This window comes from Lepus europaeus, chromosome 16 (assembly GCF_033115175.1).
Source record: "Lepus europaeus isolate LE1 chromosome 16, mLepTim1.pri, whole genome shotgun sequence".
NCBI lineage: Eukaryota > Metazoa > Chordata > Mammalia > Lagomorpha > Leporidae > Lepus > Lepus europaeus.
In genome coordinates this window covers 41,429,021-41,450,875 of record NC_084842.1, presented here as the reverse complement: position 1 = coordinate 41,450,875, position 21,855 = coordinate 41,429,021, and the positions used below count along the sequence as shown (strand labels likewise).

The 21,855-nt window shown below is 40.6% G+C and overlaps 1 protein-coding gene across 7 annotated transcripts in view; it reads right to left on the bottom strand.

Annotated features, from left to right (window-relative positions):
• Positions 1–21,855, bottom strand: part of LOC133774949 (probable ATP-dependent RNA helicase DDX60) — a 97,184-nt gene that overhangs the window by 64,544 nt on the left and 10,785 nt on the right. For all 7 annotated transcript variants that reach the window (XM_062212975.1, XM_062212977.1, XM_062212979.1 and 4 more), the window contains exons 2-10: positions 20,331–20,415; positions 20,104–20,173; positions 19,573–19,762; positions 18,154–18,495; positions 16,291–16,407; positions 14,518–14,679; positions 12,776–12,934; positions 9,133–9,274; positions 7,467–7,622 (exon numbers count right to left, since the gene is read on the bottom strand). In XM_062212975.1, coding sequence (XP_062068959.1) covers positions 7,467–7,622; positions 9,133–9,274; positions 12,776–12,934; positions 14,518–14,679; positions 16,291–16,407; positions 18,154–18,495; positions 19,573–19,762; positions 20,104–20,173; positions 20,331–20,334 — 1,342 coding nt within the window. In that variant the 5' untranslated portion in view covers positions 20,335–20,415. The remainder of the gene's footprint in view (positions 1–7,466; positions 7,623–9,132; positions 9,275–12,775; positions 12,935–14,517; positions 14,680–16,290; positions 16,408–18,153; positions 18,496–19,572; positions 19,763–20,103; positions 20,174–20,330; positions 20,416–21,855) is intronic.

Below are 21,855 nucleotides of genomic sequence, written 5' to 3'. Positions count from 1 at the left end.
AGTGAGGATAGTAACCAATGATCCTAAGAGTGGCATTTACCAGGTTTGAACAATTATACAGCATTAAGTGGGGAAGAGGACCATCAGTACACACAGGTTGGGAGTACAGCCATTGGTGGTAGAGTAGAGGTTATGATTACAAAGGAATGAGGCCCAAGTGTGCTAGACAGGGTCTAGAACAAAGGACAGAGGCCCAGACCTATCTATCTCTTCACATGGGGTATATCCTAAGGGAGGTGTGAACCTCCTAGGGGAAGGCACTCTGTTGACTTTCATTACTTGGCTGGGCTGGGAGGAGAGCTGGCCAGTAAAGGCAGGTGGCATCTCTAACAAGAAATTTATAGTTCTGCCTGCAATGTTGCTGACCCTACTTGGCCGTCCCCTCAGCTGCAGTGGTCACTTTGGAAGTTGGGCTGAGTAAAGGGCTTTTCAGCTTAGAGCCAATAAGATCTGTGGCTCTGACCTGGGCATCCTTCGACTCCAGGGCAGGTCCATTTCCAGTGATCCAACTCTTGGCAGAGCTGCCAGGGCTCTTCACAAGCTGACTTCTGCTGAAGCCCAGGCTTACCACATTGAAAGCCACTGCAGTGGACTGGCCTGTTGGGTCTCCTTGAGGGCAGATCACTGTACAGATCAGCCATTAATAGGCCTGCCACCCATTGCTTCTGATGCCTAGCTTTCTTTTCCTCCTGGTTTTTCTTAAAGCAGACCAGAGGATGCAAGTCAAGGGAGTGCCCGTATCCCATCTCTAATCTTCGGTGGCCTGAACTACAAGTCTATAGTCACAGGCATGTTCTGTAGTAGTTTTTCTAAGGTAGACAATGCCCATGAGGAAAATTATATTTTCACTTTAAAACTTTCTTTCCCTTTTGTCTGAAAGGGAGGTTTTTTCTACTTACTGTATACTTCGCTGATGGCGAAGTGAATCTAGCTATGAGATTATTATTTAAGTTCTTATTTTGGCTATGCTATTACAGAAAAATGTTAGCCATCTCTTTTATAAGGTCTAAAGATTAAATTGTGCGTCCTACAGATTCCTTCATAATAGATCTAGTTTCCTACCTTGAAGAGAATAGAGAAATGAAAGAACAAGTTGGGCTTAGAATAGAGAAATGAGGGAGCAAGTCCTAGATCGCTTGCTGACAATAGCAATATCACATGAATACTTAGCAAACTGTTTCAACCATTAGATAACAACTTAAGAAAACATTTACCAGAAGGTCCAATGCCTTCTATAAATTTTAAGAATCATGTATTTGAAAACACCTCTTAAATATCTAACATGGTGTAGTTTGTTTAGCCAGTAAACTTAAGCACAACCATCTAAAATGTTTTTAGTTTCTTTCTACCAACAAGTCTAAAACATATGATACACAGATTCAGGTCACACAAATTAAAATGTATCTTTGATTGATTTTAGCAGCTTAAATTTATGGACAATCTTATCTATAAGCCATTTAAAATAAAACTCTTAATAAAATTTCCCCATGTGGACATACAATATGTACACACATATAATATAGCATAATAGACCAATATAGCAATTTTAATAATAGCTTTTAAAATCTTTAACTCTTTTTGTAGATTGCCAATTGATTTGAATTGCTTTTTCTTTTTAGTAACCTCAGTTAACCATACTTCTCTCAGTTGGTACTGTTAATACATTATTGGCTTCATCTGTTTACAGAACCATCCCAAAGTACTGAATACAATGGAAGTGGCTGGAAAAAGTCCATAGGAACCTGTAGGAGGACAGCTAAACACAGAACCAACAATGCTTTAGTTTTATGAGCAGCAGATCATATATAACTGTGGATGACAGAAGACTTTAAGTCGCCATGTTTAAAATTATAAACTCATCAACCAACAAGAGGCACTTGCTTACTTCACAGTATTTTTGAAAGCACCTGTAGGATTTTACAAGTATTTAACCCTTTAAGCCTCTGGAGCTTTCTCATTAAGATAACTATCATGTCTAGTAACACAAGATCATTAGACTTTTTAATTCTCAAAATTTGTATTAATAGCATTTTCCATTATAGAAACTTAAAGTCTGGTACCACATCACATCTTGACAGTACTTCTAATATACTCCAAATAGACTGATTAGTTGGTGTCTCTATAAGATGAGAGACATAGGTCCTTCGATTTTTTCAGTTGGGCCCAAACTGGAAAAACCAAAGTCCAGGATTTACTGGAAATTTTAGAGACCAGATTGTTTGAAACTTTGATTTTTTGAATGCCTGTCAAGAATGCCAAGAAGGCTCAAAATCCAAAATATCTGGTTGAAATAAGATTTCTTAAAATCATGACATAACATAGACCAAATTTGATCATTGTTACAAGGTGATTATTCAAATTTTTGAAAAAAGCACATATTTAAATAACCCATAGCTCTTAATAAAAATTCAGCTGTTTTTGAACAATTAGAATTGAACAGACATCAAGAGAACATAATAGATTACTTTAACACATTGCTTTAACAGAGCATCAGAGTTTAATTCTATGTCAAAGAGAAATTGAGCTTCCTGTGATCTTTTGCTGTGAGGTTTCCTTCCTTTACCTTCTTTCATATTGGTGACCATGTTTCTGTGTTTCTGTGTGTAACACATCTTTAAGCATCTTTTGCAGGGCAGGATGAGTGGCAACAAATTCTTTCAGTTTCTGTTTGCTATGAAAAGTCTTAATTTCACCTTCATTCACAAATGAGAGCTTTGCAGGATATAGTATTCTGGGCTGGCAGTTTTTCTCTCTTAGTACCTGGGCTATGTCTCGCCATTCCCTTCTAGCTTGTAGGGTTTCTGATGAGAAGTCTGCTGTGAGTCTAATTGGAGATCCTCTAAGAGTGATCTGACGTTTCTCTCTTGCACCTTTTAGGATCTTTTCTTTATGTTTCACTGTGGTGAGTTTGATTACAACATGTCGTGGTGAGGATCTCTTTTGGTCATGTTTATTAGGGGTTCTATAAGCTTCCTGTACTAAGATGCCTCTGTCCTTCTCCAAACCTGGGAAATTTTCTGCTAGTATCTCACTGAAAATGCCTTCTAATCCTTTCTTCCTCTCCATGCCTTCAGGAACTCCTAGAACCCGAATGTTGGGTTTTTTAATAGTATCCTGTAGATTCCCAACAATATTTTTTAGATTTCTAATTTCTTCTTTTCTTTGGTTTGCCTGTTTCCTTTCCTGTTCTCTGTCTTCTAAATCTGATATTCTCTCTTCTGCTTTGCCCATTCTGTTTTTAAGGCTCTCTAATGTGTTTGTCATTTGATCTATTGAACTCTTCATTTCATTATGATTTCTAGTCACTATCAGAGTTTCTTGTTCCACTAGTTGTTTCATTTCATTTTGATTCCTCCTTAATATTTCACTTTCACGAGAGAGATTTTCTATCTTGTCCATGAAGGATTTCTGTAGTTCAAGAATTTGTTTTTGAGAACTTTTTAATGTTCTTATCAGTTTTTTGAGATCTGCTTCTTGCATTTCTTCGATCTCATCATCTTCATAATCTTGAATTGGGGTGTCTTTTTCATTTGGGGGCGTCATAGTGTCTTCCTTGTTCTTGTTAGCTTGGTTTTTGCGTTTGTTGTTTGGCATGTTGGAGATATTTGGTTTCTTCACTGTGGTGTTTTTTCTTGTTACACTATGGCTCTATATTAAGTGGACTGTCTGCTTTCAGTGGAGCCTTAGAGGCTTGAGATGAGTGTGGCCTGAGAGCTGTGTTTGGTTCCTCAGGGTTGAGGGTGTGTCAAGGATGACACTCCCAGGTTAGGTGTGGTAAATCTCTCTTTCTTTTTTTGATTTAAAAGGGAAGTAATTCTGCACAGCTGAACGTAATTGGAGGTAGTTAGCAGGCAAATGATATACCCACAGGAGCCAGAGATTGGAAGCTCTTTCCCAAGGACCACACAGGGAATCTCTGCTGCCCTCAGTGTGGGCTCCAATTCTCCTGCAGTCTCCCACTGGGTTGCCAAATTAGATGCTAATCTCCTGTTATTTCACCCCTCCCCCCAGAGTCAGGTTTTTCTGCTAGGCTCAGGGCCAGTGCAGACCTGAGGTCGCCCTGCTTATGACGTATGTCCAAAATGGCGCCTGCTCTTTGTCTTGCTCGCCTTTGAGAGGTGAGCGGAGAGAGAGAAACTTGTGTCCGTATCAGTCACTTTTTAAATTTTTTTTTCTCTCTCTTCTAGTTAGCCTGGTGAACTTTTCCCCACGGAGTTTCAAGCCTCGTTCCCTCTAGCCTCCTCTTTCCGCTTGCCTGCTGGTATCTCGGGCTATGGAGGTTCGGCTCACCTCGCGTTCCAGCGCTGGTGCGTTGAGTCTGCCGCTGGTGTCCCGAACTTGGGCTCCCACGCTCTCCACGCAGGTCCACTGTGAATCACTAGTTCCGGAAGAGTTTCCTCTGCTGTTTCATCCCCTACTCTTCCTTGACCCTGCAGTATCTCCACTTATATTAAACTTTCTCTCCCCCCAGACTAAGTGTGCTCCCTGCCTATTGCGCCATCTTGCCGCCTCCGTCTTTCTTTCTTTCTTTTTTTTTTTTTTTTTTTTTTTTGATTCAAAAGGGAAGTAATTCCGCACAGCTGAACGTAATTGGAGGTAGTTAGCAGGTGAATGATATACCCACAGGAGCCAGAGATCGGAAGCTCTTTCCCAAGGACCATACAGGGAATTTCTGCTGCCCTAGGTGTGGGCTCCAATTCTCCTGCAGTCTCCCACTGTGTTGCCAAGTTAGATGCTAATCTCCTGTTATTTCACCCCTCCCCCCAGAGTCAGGTTTTTCTGCTAGGCTCAGGGATGGTGCAGACCTGAGGTCGCCCTGCTTATGACGTATGTCCAAAATGGCGCCTGCTCTTTGTCTTGCTCGCCTTTGAGGGGTGAGCGGAGAGAGAGAAACTCGTGTCCGTATCGGTCACTTTTTTTCTTTTTTTCCTCTCTCTCTTCTAGTTAGCCTGGTGAGCTTTTCCCCACGGAGTTTCAAGCCTCGTTCCCTCTAGTCTCCTCTTTCCGCTTGCCCGCTGGTGTCTCGGGCTATTGAGGTTCGGCTCACCTCGCGTTCCAGCGCTGGTGTGTTGAGTCTGCCGCTGGTGTCCCGAACTTGGGCTTCCACGCTCTCCACGCAGGTCCACTGTGAATCACTAGTTCCGGAAGAGTTTCCGCTGCTGTTTCTTCCCCTACTCTTCCTTGACCCTGCAGTATCTCCACTTTTATTAACCTGTGTGTCTTGCTGAACTATCAATGTGCTCCCTTCCTATTCCGCCATCTTGCCGCTCCCCCTAGTGTATATATTTGTAAATGTGTATATAAGCATGTGTTTAATTTATCCCATAATACATTTCTAATACACAAATTCTTGTCTTTCTTCAATCCAGACAAATGCCAGTCATTGTCTTTTTAAAACTGGCCAACACACATTGGTTCATTCTCTCCTTCTAATGAATGAAAGGCTAGATTTCTTTCTATCCTGCATGTCCTTTACATCTTTTTTGTTCTACTAAATTTTTAAAGTTGTACATATTCAAGTGTTTATAGTGTACATGTTTTGATGTGCTTGTCTTGTTATTCATATCCATGGTGAAGTGATTCTATAGCAACCATCTCTTTTTCCCACCTCTCTTTTTCCCTCCTTTATTTCCTTCCCTCTTTCCTTCTTGCATGTGGTACAAGTTCCTAAACTCTACTTTCCTACCATATTACTGCCATACAATACAATAGTGTTAACTGTAGTCCTCATAGCATACATTAGATACCTAAGCTATCTGCATATCCTACAGGACTGCAACACTGTGCCCACTGACATCTCCCCTCCCTGCCTCTCGCCTCCAGACCTCACCGCCACCCACGTAATGACTGTTTCACTCTTTGTCCTGTTCCCATGTATTAATTTTCTAAAGATTCTGCATGTAAATGACACCATGTAGTCCTTTTCTTTCTGTGTCTGGCTGTGTCACCTGTGTCTCTAACTGTATTTCCATCTATGTCTAGTTCAAAAATTCTCCCTTTAGCAATATCCAGTCAGCTTTTTAACCCATTTGTGAACAATACTTTCACAGCTACTTGTCTGATTATTTGAAAGTGGCATTATTTTATAGACTTATTATTCATGGATCAAATTTCTTATTTAATTTCCTTGAGCATTTTAAAACAGTTCTTTCTATTTTGGACAATTAAAAACTCTGAAATACTTAAAGAGTTCTTGTTCTTAGTGACTGATTTCCTCAATTATTTTATAAATTTGTGTTTATACTCATATTTGCCAAGGAATCCCAGAAAACCAAGGTTTATAATGTTTTCCCCCTAAGAATTTGTCAGATTCTTTTGATCATTTTAAATGAATTATTTGGCTTAGCATTATCTTGACCATACTAATAGTCTAAATTTAAATCACAAATTCTCAAAGAAACCCTTTTGTTAGAGGTCCAGCCAGATTAGTTTGTGGCCATTCTTTTATGAAGAACAGAAATCCCCAGCTTCTGGGGGCGCTGGGTTGCTGCAGTGGCCCTGTTCCAACAGCTCCTGTCTCTTGCTTGACACTTCCTGTTTTTTTAAAGATTGATTTATTTTTTTGAAAGTCAGAGTTACACACAGAGAGAGAGAGGTTTTCCATTGCTGGCTCACTCCCCAACGATCAGAAGCCAGGAGCCAGGAGCCTCCTCCAGGTCTCCCATGTGGGTGCAGGGGCTCAAGGACTTGGGCCATCTCCTACTGTTTTCCCAGGCCATAGCAGAGAGCTGGATTGGAAGTGGAGCAGCCGGGTCTGGAACTGGTGCCCAAATGGGATGCAGGCACTCCAGGCCAGGGCGTTAACTCGCTGGGCCACAGCGCTGGCCCCAGGCACCTCCTGTTCTAACACTGTTCTAACACCTCCTGTCACTGCCCAGGGCAGCTCAGGTGCAAGGCCCAGATCTCAGTGATCAGCACATGCTTCCTAGGGTGAGGACTTGCCACAGGGCTTTTAGCTCTCCCTTCAGCCCCTGGTATTCCTTCTATTGTTTTGAACTTAATTATAATTATATTTTAAAAAAATTCAGTGCCTCTTTTACAGCATTAAGGGTTTTGCAGAGATTTTTAGATTGTTCTACATCATCACTGAAATGGAAGTCATGTACATCATGACTTGAAAATCCTCATGGAAAAAATGGAATTTAAAGAAGGGTTTTTTTTTGACACAAAAAAATTTTGAAAATCATATATGGCTTTTTCATAACATGCAGTTTCCACAAACTTTTTGAAGACCCTTTGTATATCTGTCCACTTTTTAAAACTGCCAACAGTATATGTAAACAAAAATATGGATAAAATTATAGTCCTCACAGCATATCACCCAAAGGAAGGATATGAAATAAAAGTAATTTGTTATTAAGATGGATAGTATCAAAAATTATTTATGTTGCCAACATTAGTTGTGTTTTCAAAACATTTTCAGGACAGCAATGCACTGATTTCAAAGTAATTTAGGAATTTCTTGCCTTTGATTGGTGATGGAGTCTCCCTAAGAAAACAAAGTTTTGTTGTCCTCAGAGGAAAAGGCTTTCCAACATCAAAGTCGTTGACCAACTTCGATACTGCATTCCAGAGATGTTCGTAATCCTTCGCGATGCCTTCTCCCAAATCCAAATGCAGGCCTGGGCAACAGAGCAGAGCACAGAGCAGAGGTCATGCATACACGGATGAAAGCGCACATTCGGATTCACTCGTGGAACTTCAAATAGTCACTTTTAGTGAGCCCCGCACAGGGCCAAAATGGAAACAATCACTAGTGTTGATTGTGAGAAGGCAGATTTTAAATTTTGTCTTCTTTCCGTATTTGGTAACTAAGTATTAAAATATAACAAAAATAATGAATATGTCATTTAAAAAAAAATTTATTTACTTCAGAGGCAGAGTTAGAGAGAGAGAAGGAAAGACAGAGAGAGGTCTTCCATTCACTGGTTCACTCCCCAAATGGCCAGAACAGCTATAGCTGTGCTAACCCAAAGCCAGGAGCCAGGAGCTTCTTCTGGGTCTCCCACATGGGTATAGGGGCCCAAGGACTTGGGCCATCTTCTACTGCTTTCCCAGGCCGCAGCAGAGAGCTGGATTGGAAGAGGTGCAGTCGGGACTCAAACTGGCGCCCATATGGGATGCCAGTGCCACAGGCAGACTTAACCTACTACACCGCAGTGCCGGCCCCTATAATTATTCTTTAGGGTAATAAAAAATGCTGGGGCAGGCATTTGGCCTGGCTGTTAAGAAGCCAATTAGATATCACTTCCCATACTATAGTACCTGGCTTCAAGTCTCCCATCTGGCTTCTGCTTCCAGCTTCCTGCTGATGGTGACACCAAGGGACAGCAGGGGACAGCTCACGTAATTGAGTCCCTGCCACCTACATGGGAGACCGGCACTGAGTTCCCTACCCCAAGCTATGGGCCAACTAGTGTTGCAGGCATTTGGGGAGGGCATGGGAACACTATCTTTCTCTCTGTCTCTCAAATAAATAAAAATTTTTAGTTTAATGGCCATATAACTCTACAGTGAGTAAATACTGTAACTCTTGAGAAATGGGTAAGTGTGTCAGGGATGGTTAAGTTTATATGTAGACAACTCATTCCTCTGCTTACAACTGGAAACAACCAAATCCTAGCAGTCAAAGAAGCTTCAAGAATGGTCAGTTACGGTTCTCTCAAAATATGTTTTACTTTGCTTCCATTATCAATAAATGCCATAGAAGTTATATTTAGAAAATAATCAAAGAAATTATAATTACACATAGCAATACATAAACAGCTTTATCTTTTGGGATAAATTAAAATTCCCTAAATATCTAGTAATATGGAATGATTATATTAATTGGAGTTAAGTTTTATGAAGGAATATAATGCATGTATTCAAATGAAAAATTCAGCATTTAAATTTAACTGGAAATACCAAATCCACAAACACTTTCCCAAAAACACTTTGTAGTGATATTGAGTGATAAGTATTTTAAAAATACAACATTCTCTCCAATTGCAACTAAAGAAAAATTAGACATAAACAAAAATTGGAAGAAAGGAAAATACTTATATGTTAGAAGAACAGGAAAATTAAAATTCTAAATTAATTTTAATGTTTATCTCTGGATGAAGTGTCATTATGATAGTAAGGCAGTACCTTGTACATTTTCATTTTCATAATAAAAAACAATGTTCTTCAGCAAAGCCTCATCACTTAAGTCAGAAAGGTGAATTAAATCCAGATTCCAAGATTCAAAAATGCTTATGTTACTTAGGATGAAGTATTCACACCAACTTTTCTGAAAATTAAAAATAAAATAAAGTTACTATTTTTATATTAACATTAGCCTACACAATGACTTCATATGCTTCTACGTGGACAGGTGGGCAAAGCCGTTCCAATTAGTAATGTAAGCCCCTTCCAGCTGGGGAACGATGAATGCTTTATACCTTAAAATACTGAAACATAAAGTAAAAGCAAAGCTTCAGGACAGTCCTGAACCAGGGAAAGCTGGATTTGACTCATCGTACAATTTTTCCCCCTCACACGGATCCACAGATGAAGTCCAAGCCAACAGAAATACTCCTCCTAGGCTTTAATGTTCTCCCAATCTTCCTTCCAGGCCCAAAGCACAGATTTTTAAAGAGAACTTCTGATGGTTCAGAGATCCCGAAGATGCTGAATCCTCCGAAGGCAGAGTCCCACCCAGCTTCACTGCTGCGCACCTACCAGGTTTATGACAGCAAGGCTAGGTCCCCACCTACAAGAGGCACAAAGGCCTCACTAACCGCACTGAGTTCAGGGCAGGGCAGACTCCCGGGAGCACCATCAGCAAGCCAGAGCCTAGCTAGGCTTTCGGTTGGTGCCAGTGTCTGGGGAATTAAGCTGAGAGCAGGAAACCAAGCTCCCTTAGTAACAAAGCACAGGTGCTTTCCAAATGCCAACCCTGTGTTCATCCCTATAGCGCAACAACTTCAACCCAGCACTCGCCAACAGAAGATGGGCAAGCTGCATGAAACTAAGTTTTCTAGAGGTCATGTTTTGTTTTGTTTTTTTTTAAAGAGTTGAAATTAATTTTAACTATTTTATTGAATCCAAAATATTTAAACTGTTATCATTTCAACACATAATTGATGTAAAAAATATTAACAAGACAGTTACATGTTTTTCATAGTTCTTGAAATCTAGTCTTCCTGCCTTCCTTTTCACAGAGAGACAGACAGACGCATAGACAGAATTCTGATCCACTGGTTCATTACCCAAATGTCCTCAACAGCGGGGGCTGGGGCAGGGCCAGGTCTCCCACGAGGGTGGCGGGAACCCAATTACTTGGGGCACAACCACTGCCTCCTAGAGTTTGCATTAGTAGGAAACTAGAATCAGGAGCCAGAGCTGGTACCCAGGTCCTCTGATGCTGGACACGGACGTCCTAATTGACATTTCAATTGCTGGGCTTTCATTTAAATGTACAGCACATCGCCATCCAATCAGCCCACACTGCACGCACTCATTGCCACTTGTGGTTACTGCTGACAGCAATGGCTGGTCCAGCTCTGGCCACAGAAGTTAGGGACGCTGCCCAGAGCTGATGATGAAATTATAAATATCAAAAAGCAGGGGCTGCCCCCCTACAGTGCAGTTTTATGTACAAATGAAACACTAGAGATCCTCAGAGCCCCAGAACAGAGGCTCTCAGACGTCAGCACGAGCCTCACTGGGAAGGGTGTTCCGCAAAGCACTGACTGCTGAGCGTCAGCCCGGGGTCTCAGCCAGCAGGTCTGGGAAGAGACCCCACCATCGGCATCCGACAAGGATGCAGGATGCGACTGGTGAGGAAGCCACCCTTGGGGAACCACTGCCATGGAAGGGTTTATTCACGATCCCTATCCCATAATACCACTGCAATCTGTCCAAGTGGGACAGCCACAGTGGCCATTCCATGCGCGTGGTACAGCAAGTGCCTCCCGTGTGTGGGTGTGTGGGCTCCACTGTCAGGATTCCTAGTAAACCTCACGAAACCCGGCTTTCTATGATTGGCTGAGCTGCTTTCTCCAGAGCTTCCCACACACGCTCTTGGCTGTGCACATTTCACTGGCTGCCTGAAACTACGCTTCAGGTTACAGGTGCTGCCACGGCAGATGCACAGAGTGCAGGAGAGGCAAGAAGGGTGGCCGACTATGAGGAAAATCAGCAGCTGACCCACAGGGCACTCATTTGGAAACTGGACAAAGAAGTCAGCTCCTCACTGGGTCTTCACTGGCTGGACTGCTGGGCCAGTTAGCTTTCCTGAGCCCAGGTTTCTCCTTTGTAACATGAGGACATACATGGACTCTTGTTGTATCTCAATGAAGCAATAGAAGTAAAGCTATTCTCATTTCCAGCAATCTAATTAACACTGAGGTTCTGTATCAGCTGAAACCATAAGGCATGTCCATCAGGGGCAATGTAGAATATTTCAAAACGTATAAATTGGTATCTGTAAAATCCATTTCACTTAATACTTCATTTTGCTTTTAAAAACTGTATAGAAAATATTTCATAAATGATTGTACAGAGGATATTCATTTAAATGTGCACATCAATACAACTATTACATGTATACAATTTATTAGTTTACACATAATTCAACCTATAAAGTTTACAAAAATTAAATATTTTTATTTTATTTTATTTTTTATTTTGACAGGCAGAGTGGATAGTGAAAGAGAGAGAGAGAGACAGAGAGAAAGGTCTTCCTTTTTCCATTGGTTCACCCTCCAATGGCCGCCACGGCTGGCGCGCTGAGGCCAGCACACCGCGCTGATCCAATGGCAGGAGCCAGGTGCCTATCCTGGTCTCCCATGGGGTGCAGGGCCTAAGCACTTGGGCCATCCTCCACTGCACTCCCTGGCCACAGCAGAGAGCTGGCCTGGAAGAGGGGCAACCGGGACAGAATCCGGCACCCCGACCGGGACTAGAACCCGGTGTGCCGGCGCCACTAGGCGGAGGATTAGCCTGTTGAGCCACGACGCCGGCCACAAAAATTAAATATTTTGGGAAACAAATTTATAAATTTATAAAGCAACAGTAATAAAGATGCTAATTTTTTTTTTAAAAATCTGACACATAATCAATAGTTTTGATGTATTAACCTGAAATGACTAAAGGAAATTAAATAGAAGCTAGAGTCTGCCTGTTTTTCTATGATCTTTTAAATAACCATGATCTCCTGTCTTCTAACAGACTATCAAAATGTCTAGGAAAGTTCCCCATTGGGATTTGCAATACAAGATTCTATGTTCTCACCCAAGCACCAGCAGAATCTACCCAGTACTAGTTTCACCACAGCCAATGCTTACTGGATCACAAATACAAACTCAGATATGCAACAAACGCACTTTTTTACAGCTGAACTCTAATTACTCACTCTACATCTCCATTATGCCAGGGGAATAAAAGTAATCTCACACCAAGTAAAGCTTGTCTAACTCAATTACTTCGTAGCCACACCTGGATCAATTCCCTTCCTGCCTCTCCTCTCTGTTGACAGGGGCATTTATGCACGTGCCAACCTTACTTCAATATGAAAGGGGTGCCCACTTCTCAGTCTGTCTCTGGCTATACCTCACAGGTTCTCTACACGGGCCACATATCCCATTCCTCTGGAGCACAGAGTGAGTAGTCGGAGGACATAGAATGGCTTCCAGCCAGTTCCCTGTAGCTGGGAGTCTAGTGAATACAACCCTCAGGGACCGCCTGTGCCATGTCCTTCTTACTTTATGTAGCAAACAAACAAAAACAAAGTAAATGGTATACTTACCATTTTTAAGAAAGTCTGAATTTCCTGAATCCAAGGGGAGGTGATGAATCTAGCACTAGCTCTTTGAGAAAGAGGTAAGTGGAGAAGAAACACCACACTGAGACAATACAGTTTGCACAAATCTTCTGTCTCTTGCAGGCTTAAACAGTGACCTTCCACCTGAATGACATAAAGCAGACAAGACCAGCCTAACCAGGAATCTCTTTGTCACAGCAATGTATCTGAAAAAATGTGCCCAGTGGGAACAAGGCTGTGGAAGCAGACATATGAGTATTGGACATCATGGGAGAGGGACCTTGGAGCCACCTGCGGATGTCTGCAGTGGAGTGGGTGAAGCAGGGGTTGAGAGCTCATCAGTACACCTGATTAGGGGTTACAGACTGTGCACCATTTTTGTGAGGACAGTTTAAAGTTAGGGGTTACAGACTGTGCACCATTTTTGTGAGGACAGTTTAAAGTAGCATTGCCTAATCCTGCAGATATTGGATATGCTTCAGTGAAAATACAATCAGGGAGACCCTGGAAGCAAACACACAGGATGCTTTAGGTCAATGATGATGAGCACCGTCCGTTTGCGCAATTATGGAAGAAAGAGACAAAACTTTACTATTTTTCATTACTAGGGATCTCTAGCCCAGAACACTTCAGGGCTCAGATTATACAAAATAATATGTGTACATGTGTGTATGTATGTGTATGTGCTTGCTCAAGAACACAGAGCTGTCTGTTTAGTTGAGGAGAGAAGCCAGACTGACCATTAGACTCTTGATGGACTCTAGTAGCCATAAAGAGAGCTACAATCTTTAGTGTCTCTCCACTAGGGCCACAAGACACGACAGCAGGAATGTTCTTCGAAAAGACAGTTTGACATTATGTGATCTGCAAACAGACCTGGATTCCATGCACACTACTGTGAAATATCTTTGGTTTAAGGAATGTTCCCCAGACTACCTGAACCTCAGTGCTCCCACCTGTGAAGCAGGAATGTTGCTAAGAAGGAATAGCACAGCGCATTTAACAAGCCCGAAACATAGTAGCATAGACTCCCCCTAAAGTGCTACTCTTTTCTTGTTTCCCCTCCTGGTAGTTTACTTAGCCTAAGTATCTGTATGGTAAAACACTAAACCATAGGCAGACATTGTGACACAGCTGGTTAAGCTGATACTCGGATGCCCACCTCCCATTTAGGAGTACTGGGCTGGTTCGAGTCTCAGCTACTCTGCTTCCAATCCAGCTCCCTGCTGATGCACAACCTGGGAGGCAGCAGAAGACAGCCCGGGCACTTGGGTTCCTGCCACACATGTGGGAGATCTGGATGATGTTCCAGGTTCCAGGCTTCAGCCTGGCCCAGTCCTAGCTGATGCTGGCATTTGGAGAGTGAACCAGCAGATGGAGGACCTCTCTTTCTCTCTCTCTCTCTCTCTCTCTCTCTCTCTCTCTCTCTCTCCTTATCACTCTGCCTTCTCTCTGTCTCTCTCTGTCTTACTCTTTCAAATGAAGTATAAATAAATGAACATTAAAAAATTAAAATGGCAGAGACCATCTTCCAAAAACCCCACGAAATCATAGCACAACAGATGTTTCCTTATAAATATAAATCCCCATTCTCCTCGCACTTTCGTAATTTACATAAATAAGGGGGAAACACGAGGTATCCAATGGAGGAAATGGTAGATGAAAGCTAATAAGATTTCAGAAGCAGAGAGCAATGGCGTTTCTCAGTTAAATGATAACAATCGCACCTCTTGGGTGTCAGTTTTCTGACCAGATGTGCTCTTCCTTCTGTTTTCTAAACGACGATGGTGCAGATCCAAAGTCAGCGCGCAGGAAGTCACACAAAGGACATGCCGGATGTCAGCTCCTTCCGGCCAGATTTGCTGAAGCAGAAAAGCAGTCTCACATGCCTGTCGCAGAAGGAAATTGCAATGTGTCATTTTCTTTAGGAAACTATTTTCATTCTTAAGAGATCTTACTAGAAGAAATGATACAGAAAAGATGAATAGATACAGCGATATAGATCTATAATTCTTTTAAAATAGTATAAAGAAAAAATTGGTTTAAGATGTACTTATTTATTTGAGAGTTAGTTACAGAGTGAGAGAGAGAGAGAGGTCTTCTATCTGCTGGTTCACTCCCCAAATGGCTGCAACGGGCAGTGGTGGGCCAATCTGTAGCCAGTAGTTCCTGCCACACATGTGGGAGATCTGGATGATGTTCCAGGTTCCAGGCTTCCTCCGGTCTCCCACGCAGGTGTACGGCCCCAAGCACTTAAGGCCATCTTCCACTGCTTTCCCATGCCATTAGCAGGGAGCTGGATCAGAAGTGGAGAAGCCAGGACACAAACTGGTGCCCATTTGGGATACTGGCACCACAGGCAGAGACTTAACCTGCTGTGCCACAACACCAGCCCACATAGTTCTGTACTTCAACTTCTATCATGAATTTTCCTAACATACACACACACATAGATACAGTTTTGTGATATATCTTTATAGCTGAAAACAATAAAGTCTGTAGTAATCAACTTCTGAAAAAGACTGAATATTTTACAACTACAAATATCCAGGAGTTACAGCCTCAGCCTTACTTGAGAAGAGAGAAAAGTGAAGGACATTAACATGTTCCAATCCCAGTCCTTCATCCTGTTACCACACTCGCCCCGACTCAAGGCTTTGTAGTGACCAAACACACTGATCAAGAGAAATTGCAGGAAAGACAGACAGAAAAGGGACATTAGTGAAAAGTGAACTGGAACAGCACTTGAAAGACTAAACCTACCCTAAAACTGAAAGGACTAAAAAAAAGCCATGTTCAATAACGAACAGAAAATGGAAAATGAATCTCAAAGCATGCACAATTTCAAGTGTCAGATGACATGGAAGGAGGCCAATCAATTAAAGGGATAGGTACATGATTTGAAGGGACAAGCTCCATTCATAGGGACAAACCTAACTTCAAAGGATAGAAGCTATTAGGAAGTTGCAGGATGCAAAAATCAGTATTCAAAAATCAATAATATTTCTATATAGTAATAGCAAACTATCTGAAAAGGAAATTAAGAAAACATCCCTATTATAATAGCAATCATAAGAAGTAAATACAGTCACAACAACGAAGCAGGACGTGGCTCCCTGGGTGCAATCCTGAAACAGAAAACAACTTTGGTAGAGAAGGACATGAAGCTCTAATAAGGTCTGATGTTTGGTCGGTGGTACTATGCTGATCCTGACTTCCCGGTTTTATTGAATGAATCACAGATACATGAAAGAATAACATTAGGGAAAGCTGAGTGAGAAGTAATAAGGGGTTTTCAAAAAGTTCCTGGAAACACATATGATGAGAAAAAAATATACATGGATTTCAAAATGCTTTCGTACCAGAATAAACTAATCTTTTAACTCCATTTTTCCACATTTTTGAAGTTCCCTGGTATATTAGAACTCTAAACTATTTTTGAAAAATTTCCATAATTAAAAAATTGGTTCAAACAGAGTTTTTAAAGAAAATTTCATTACCTCTTCCATCATATTTTCCCATTTTAAATCTCCAAAAACTGTTGCTAATTCTACATCTCTGCACTCTTCCCATTGTTTAAGCAGGATTTCATAAGCACTCTTGATCGTCTTTACATTCTAGAAAATGAAGGAAAGCTAGGTGAACTGTCATAAATAAATTATCCAAGTATTTTCCAACCACAGAAAATCAGACATTTAAGATGCAATTTTTAAAATACATCTCTAAGTAAAAAGAAAATGCATTAATTTAATTGCAGATGGTCACCTATGTTTTTAGGTTCTACCAAATAGAAATATTTTGTCTTTGCCAAATTAAATTATGTCTGAGAATACAGTGCCTTTAATTTGTATAAAGTTTCATGATGGTACATCTCACATAAAATTCAGTCATTTTTTAAAATATTTGCTTATTTATTTATTTGACAGGCAGAGTGACAGAGAGAGGGAGAAACAAAGATCTTCCATTGACTGGTTTACTCCCTAAATGGCCATAATAGCTGGGACTGGTCCAGGCCTAAGCTAGAATCCCAGAACCCCATCCAGGTCATGTACATGGGTGGCAAGGGCTCAAGCACTGGGGTCATCATCTGCTGTCTTCCTGGGTGCATTGGCAGGGAGCTGGATCAGAAGCTGAGCAGCTTGAACTCAAACTAGTGCTCCAGAGTGGAATGTTGGCATTGTAAGCAATGGCTTAACCCACTGTGCCACAATGCCAGCCTCAAAATTCACTCATTTTAAGTATACAATTCAATGACTTTTAGTAAATTTAATAAGATATGCATCTACTGTCACATTCTAACTTTAGAACATTTCCAACACCTCAAAAAATCCATTGGTCCATTTAATGCAACATATTTTATGACAACAAATCTCAAACAACACATGAATAGAAAAGAGCCTCATTCACAGGGCCCTGTCACCCAGCAACAGCCCTCATCAGTGTTTTTAACAGTATTTGCAAAGTCCTCAACTTGATTAATGAAACATATTCAATTCATTTCTAATGTATTCATGGAGTCTGCAAATTGATGAACGAATAACCTCTTTAATCTGGATGATCAACAACTTAGGAAATAAGTTGTCTTCTTATGAAAGGCCACAACATTAATGATTTCACTGGGACATCTCAGCGGTGATTTTTGCCTCCAACTGAAGACATTTCTACCTCATCATTAACTTGGAACCAATAATACCACACATTGGGTAAGGTCATAGGGGCTTCAGTAAGACTGTATCTTTCAAGTCCATGTTCTACTACAAATCCTGTGTTCACAATGAGTAAATTATATATTCAAAGATTTATTTTCACACCAGTAAAGCAAAAACAATACTAACAAAGCCAGTGCTGTGATGTAGCAGGTTAGGTTGCAGCCTGAGACACCAGCATCCTATACGGGCGCCAGTTTGAGTCCCAGCTGCACCACTTCTGATCCAGCTCCCTGCTAATGCACCTAGGAAAGTAACAGTAGATGGCCCAAGTACTTGGACTGCTGCACCCACATGGGAGACTTGGAAGAAACTCCTGGTGCCTGGCTTCAGACCAGCCCAGCTCCAACCATTGTGGCCATTTGGGGAATGAACCAGAAGATGGAAGATCTCTATGTCTCTCCCTCACTCTTTGTAACTGCCTTCCAAACAAAATAAATATTAAAAAAACTACCAACCACTATTGTTAGAACAATAATTGTCCAATAAATTACTTCTTTTGTATTGATATTATTACTGTATTTATATTATCATTGTTAGTCCATAGATGTCTCTTAAATCTGTCATAATTTCCATACAGCATATATAAAACTGAGTCACACAAATTAGAAAATTTTGTAAAATTCTCAAAAAAAAAGTATTTTGGATATAAATTACCTGCTTGAAAAATTCCCGTAGTTTAGACAAGCTTAGCATAAGGTAGGCATAAAGTCGAAGAATATAAGATTCTTGCCCTGAGAAAAGCACAACATTGACTTTCAATGACCAAGTCTGAATGATTAAGAAATTGAAAAGATGTGTTTGTAGATGGTTCAGGCCTTCATCTGCAACTATCAGGAAATACGGGTAACTCTCTTCCAAAAAAACTTGCCACTCATCTGATAAGCATCCAGAAAATTCAGTTCGAACGTCAATGGTGGTGTTATTCTGAAGATGAAGGATTAGGGCAGTTCTCAGAGGAAGAAGTTCAGGGAAGTTGAAGTACGCATACTCAGCATCCTGTGGGGGAGGCAGTGGTGAGGTGCATTATTTCAAAGCCATCATTTAGTAGATTAATACGTATCATTAAAGGCATTAAAGAAATACAATTCAATACCACTGTGTTCTGTCTCGTTGCTGGGGAATAGACCCTAAACCTTGATGGCAATTTCACAAACAGGTCTTAAATCACAACTTACATGGAAAACCATGTGTCACCTTTAGGCAGGCTCATCATACTCAGGGTCTATTACACTTTCCCTTCCTACAGTCTAGTTATTTTCCTCCCTGATCTCACTTCAAAAAGAAAAAGAACAGAAAAATACACAAAAAGCAGGTGGTGACTGAAGGTAAATTATCTGGAGTGGGAAACGGAGGTGCATCATTTTATTCTAAAGGGGTGCTCTGGGCCATGGCAACCCTCCTGAAGCGGCACTGGTTGGTCCAAGTGGACCAAAATTAGTGCAGTTGGATTGACTGTTAGTGTCAGACCAGGACCTAATCATTCTTCAAAACATCATTGGCAAGCAGTAAGCAATGTTCGAAAACATAACAATAACCTGGATTGGAAGATGAGCACAATTCTGCATACAAAGTCAGTAAGTGTAAGCTATAGTTACCTTTGGGGACACAAATTTTTTTTATTATATGCATAATCAAACAAAAAATGCAGCATTCTCTTGGAAATATTTACTATGGAACAAATGAAAACAAAAGCAGGGTTAGTGAATTTGCCTGGACTCAAACACATTTTATCTGGGGCTCAAATACATTTACTCCTGAACATGAAGACAGAAGTGCTTCTCAGAGTTGGAGGAGTAGAATCAGGTATCATGTGGGCTTCTATTGCAATTTCATCTGCCCTCATGATCTTATGTGTCCCTACAATAAAGCTTTGTTATTAGAAAGAAAAAATTAACTTAAGGGTAATAATTTCTGAATACGGGATTGTGGGTCATTTTTATGTCTTCTTCCCTTTAAATTTTCTGAATTTTATAGATATATTTTACTTTTTAATAATGAAAAACACTATGTCTGAAAGAATTTAAAGAATTCTATTAATTTTCAAAGCATAAGAACTCAGCTGTCACATGTTACCTTGAAAAAAACTATGGAAAATTGTCCTCCTTTACTAGTGAGATCCAAAAGGTAGTGTTCAACCAGATAGAAGAAGTGGAGATTCTGCCCTTTCTTTAATGACTGTTCACATATAAATGTGATGAGTAATGAGTCTCCATCAATCAGGAAAAACTCAGATTCAACAAAGTCATTGAATAAACTGGAATATCTAAAATAGAAGAGAGTTAACAAATTAAATCATGTGCAAAAAAGGCAATATCTTTGTTATTATCTTATTATCACTGATAGCTGTACACACACACACACACACATTATCAGTATAAAGCCAGATAGATATATAGGGATACTTCAAAATGTTCATGAAAATTGAATTAAAAGCTTTAGTGCGTGTTTTTTTCATAGCATACATTTCCATGAACTTTTTGAATATGTCTCTCATGCAGATTTTTAATTTTTTAATTCCATTTTTCCACAAATTGTATGAAGTACCCTGGTATAGAAAATAAGATATATGATTCTATGGAAATTCATTACAACAAAAATACTCACTCAGCTCTTGGCATTTGACTCAGAATTAACTGTGACATTTCCTCTAAAAACGTTGCGTATTTTTTTAAATCTAAAATAAAGCAAGATAACAAATTATTTCCAATAATTCATTTTCAAGAGAGCTATATTTCATTACTATTGAGAATGAAGAAACAGTGATACAATTATTTTAATTCCATTAAATCTGTGTGGCTTATAAAATAAGAATATTTTTCATTGAAAATTACCCATTCTTGACGTTACTGTGCCTCCAACTTGAACTGGAAAATATAATGTTCCTCTAAATGGCAATTGCTAATGAAAATAGCAGACCTGCAAAGAAAGGGGAAAAGCAGAAAGTCGTATTGGTCAACAAACAGTACTAAATGATTCTACATGTCAAGCAAAATACTGAGCACCAAGAATACAAGATTGAACAAAGTCAACCTGCGATCAGTTCTCCTGAAATTTTGTCAATTAGGAAACAGAATTACTAATCAAAAAATCACACCAACCATGGAAAACAAAAATGTGACAAAGTACACAAGGTCAAAGAGAGCTTTCCAGAAGTAGAAATGCTTGAGCTGAGATCCAAAAGATTACAGAAGAATTCACTAAGCAGCGAAGGGGCAAGCAGCATTCCAGGCAGAGAGAATACCAGAATGCCATGTGTAGTGCCTGTTGGCATGAAGGAATGTGGATGGAAGTAGGCTCTGAGAATAAGCCAGTAGGGCTGGTATGGAGAGAGTGAGAGGAAGACCAACTGCTAGAGAGGGCTAGAAAAGTAAGAGCAAATATGGAGGCAGAATCTTCAAGGCATGCTGTAAAATTTCCCCTTCATCCAAGAATCAAAGATTGGCTCTTGTTGGATTTGAAGTGGGTGGTAACATGATGGCTTTGCACATTGAAAACATTACGCTAGCTATGGCACAGAGAACAGAGAGGATGGGAACAAAGTCCTTGTTAGTTGAGCAGGATGAATGCTATTGTTCAGGGGAATAGTGAGGAGAGTTTGAGTCAATGAAGTTTGAGAATGGAGATTTCCTTGAAGAACATTTGGAAGTTGAATTTGACATAATTTAGTAATAGAAGGGTAGGCATTTGCGTCAGTGGTCAAGATGCTGCCTGGGACACTTGCATCTCATATCAGAGTGCCTGGGTTCAAGTGTTGGCTCCACTTCTAATTCCAGCTTCCTGCCCATGCACACCTCAGGAGGCAACAGATGATGGCTCAAGGGTTGGGTCACTGCCACGCTTATTGGAGACTCAGACTGATTCATGGCTCCTGGCTTCAGCCCGGCCTAGCCCCAGCTATTAGGGCAGTTGGAGAGTGAAACAGAGATAGGAGATTCTCTTTCTCTCTTCCCTTGCATTCTCCCCACTCTCCATCTCATTGCCTTTCAAAATAAGCAAAATAAATAAATGTTTTAAAAATGGTAATGCATCAGATATGGATCAAGGAAAGAGGACAGGGAAGTTGTCAAAGATGACTATTATCTCATGCAATGGAATGAATGACTAGGCTACTCAGAGGCCAGAGGAACCTTGGAACAAAGACATGCGACAGGCAAAGATCATTTGTGGATAAACTGAATTTGACTTACTTTCAAGACTTACCATAGACCTTGTCATGTAAGTAGTTAAATGTACAGGCTTATATAGTGACATAAGTCTGGGCTAGATCTGAACACAGAGTTATTTGCACACCAATTGCAAATAAGACCATTGATGTAGATGAGCTTCTTTGGAAAAGGAGAGATAGAATCATGGAAG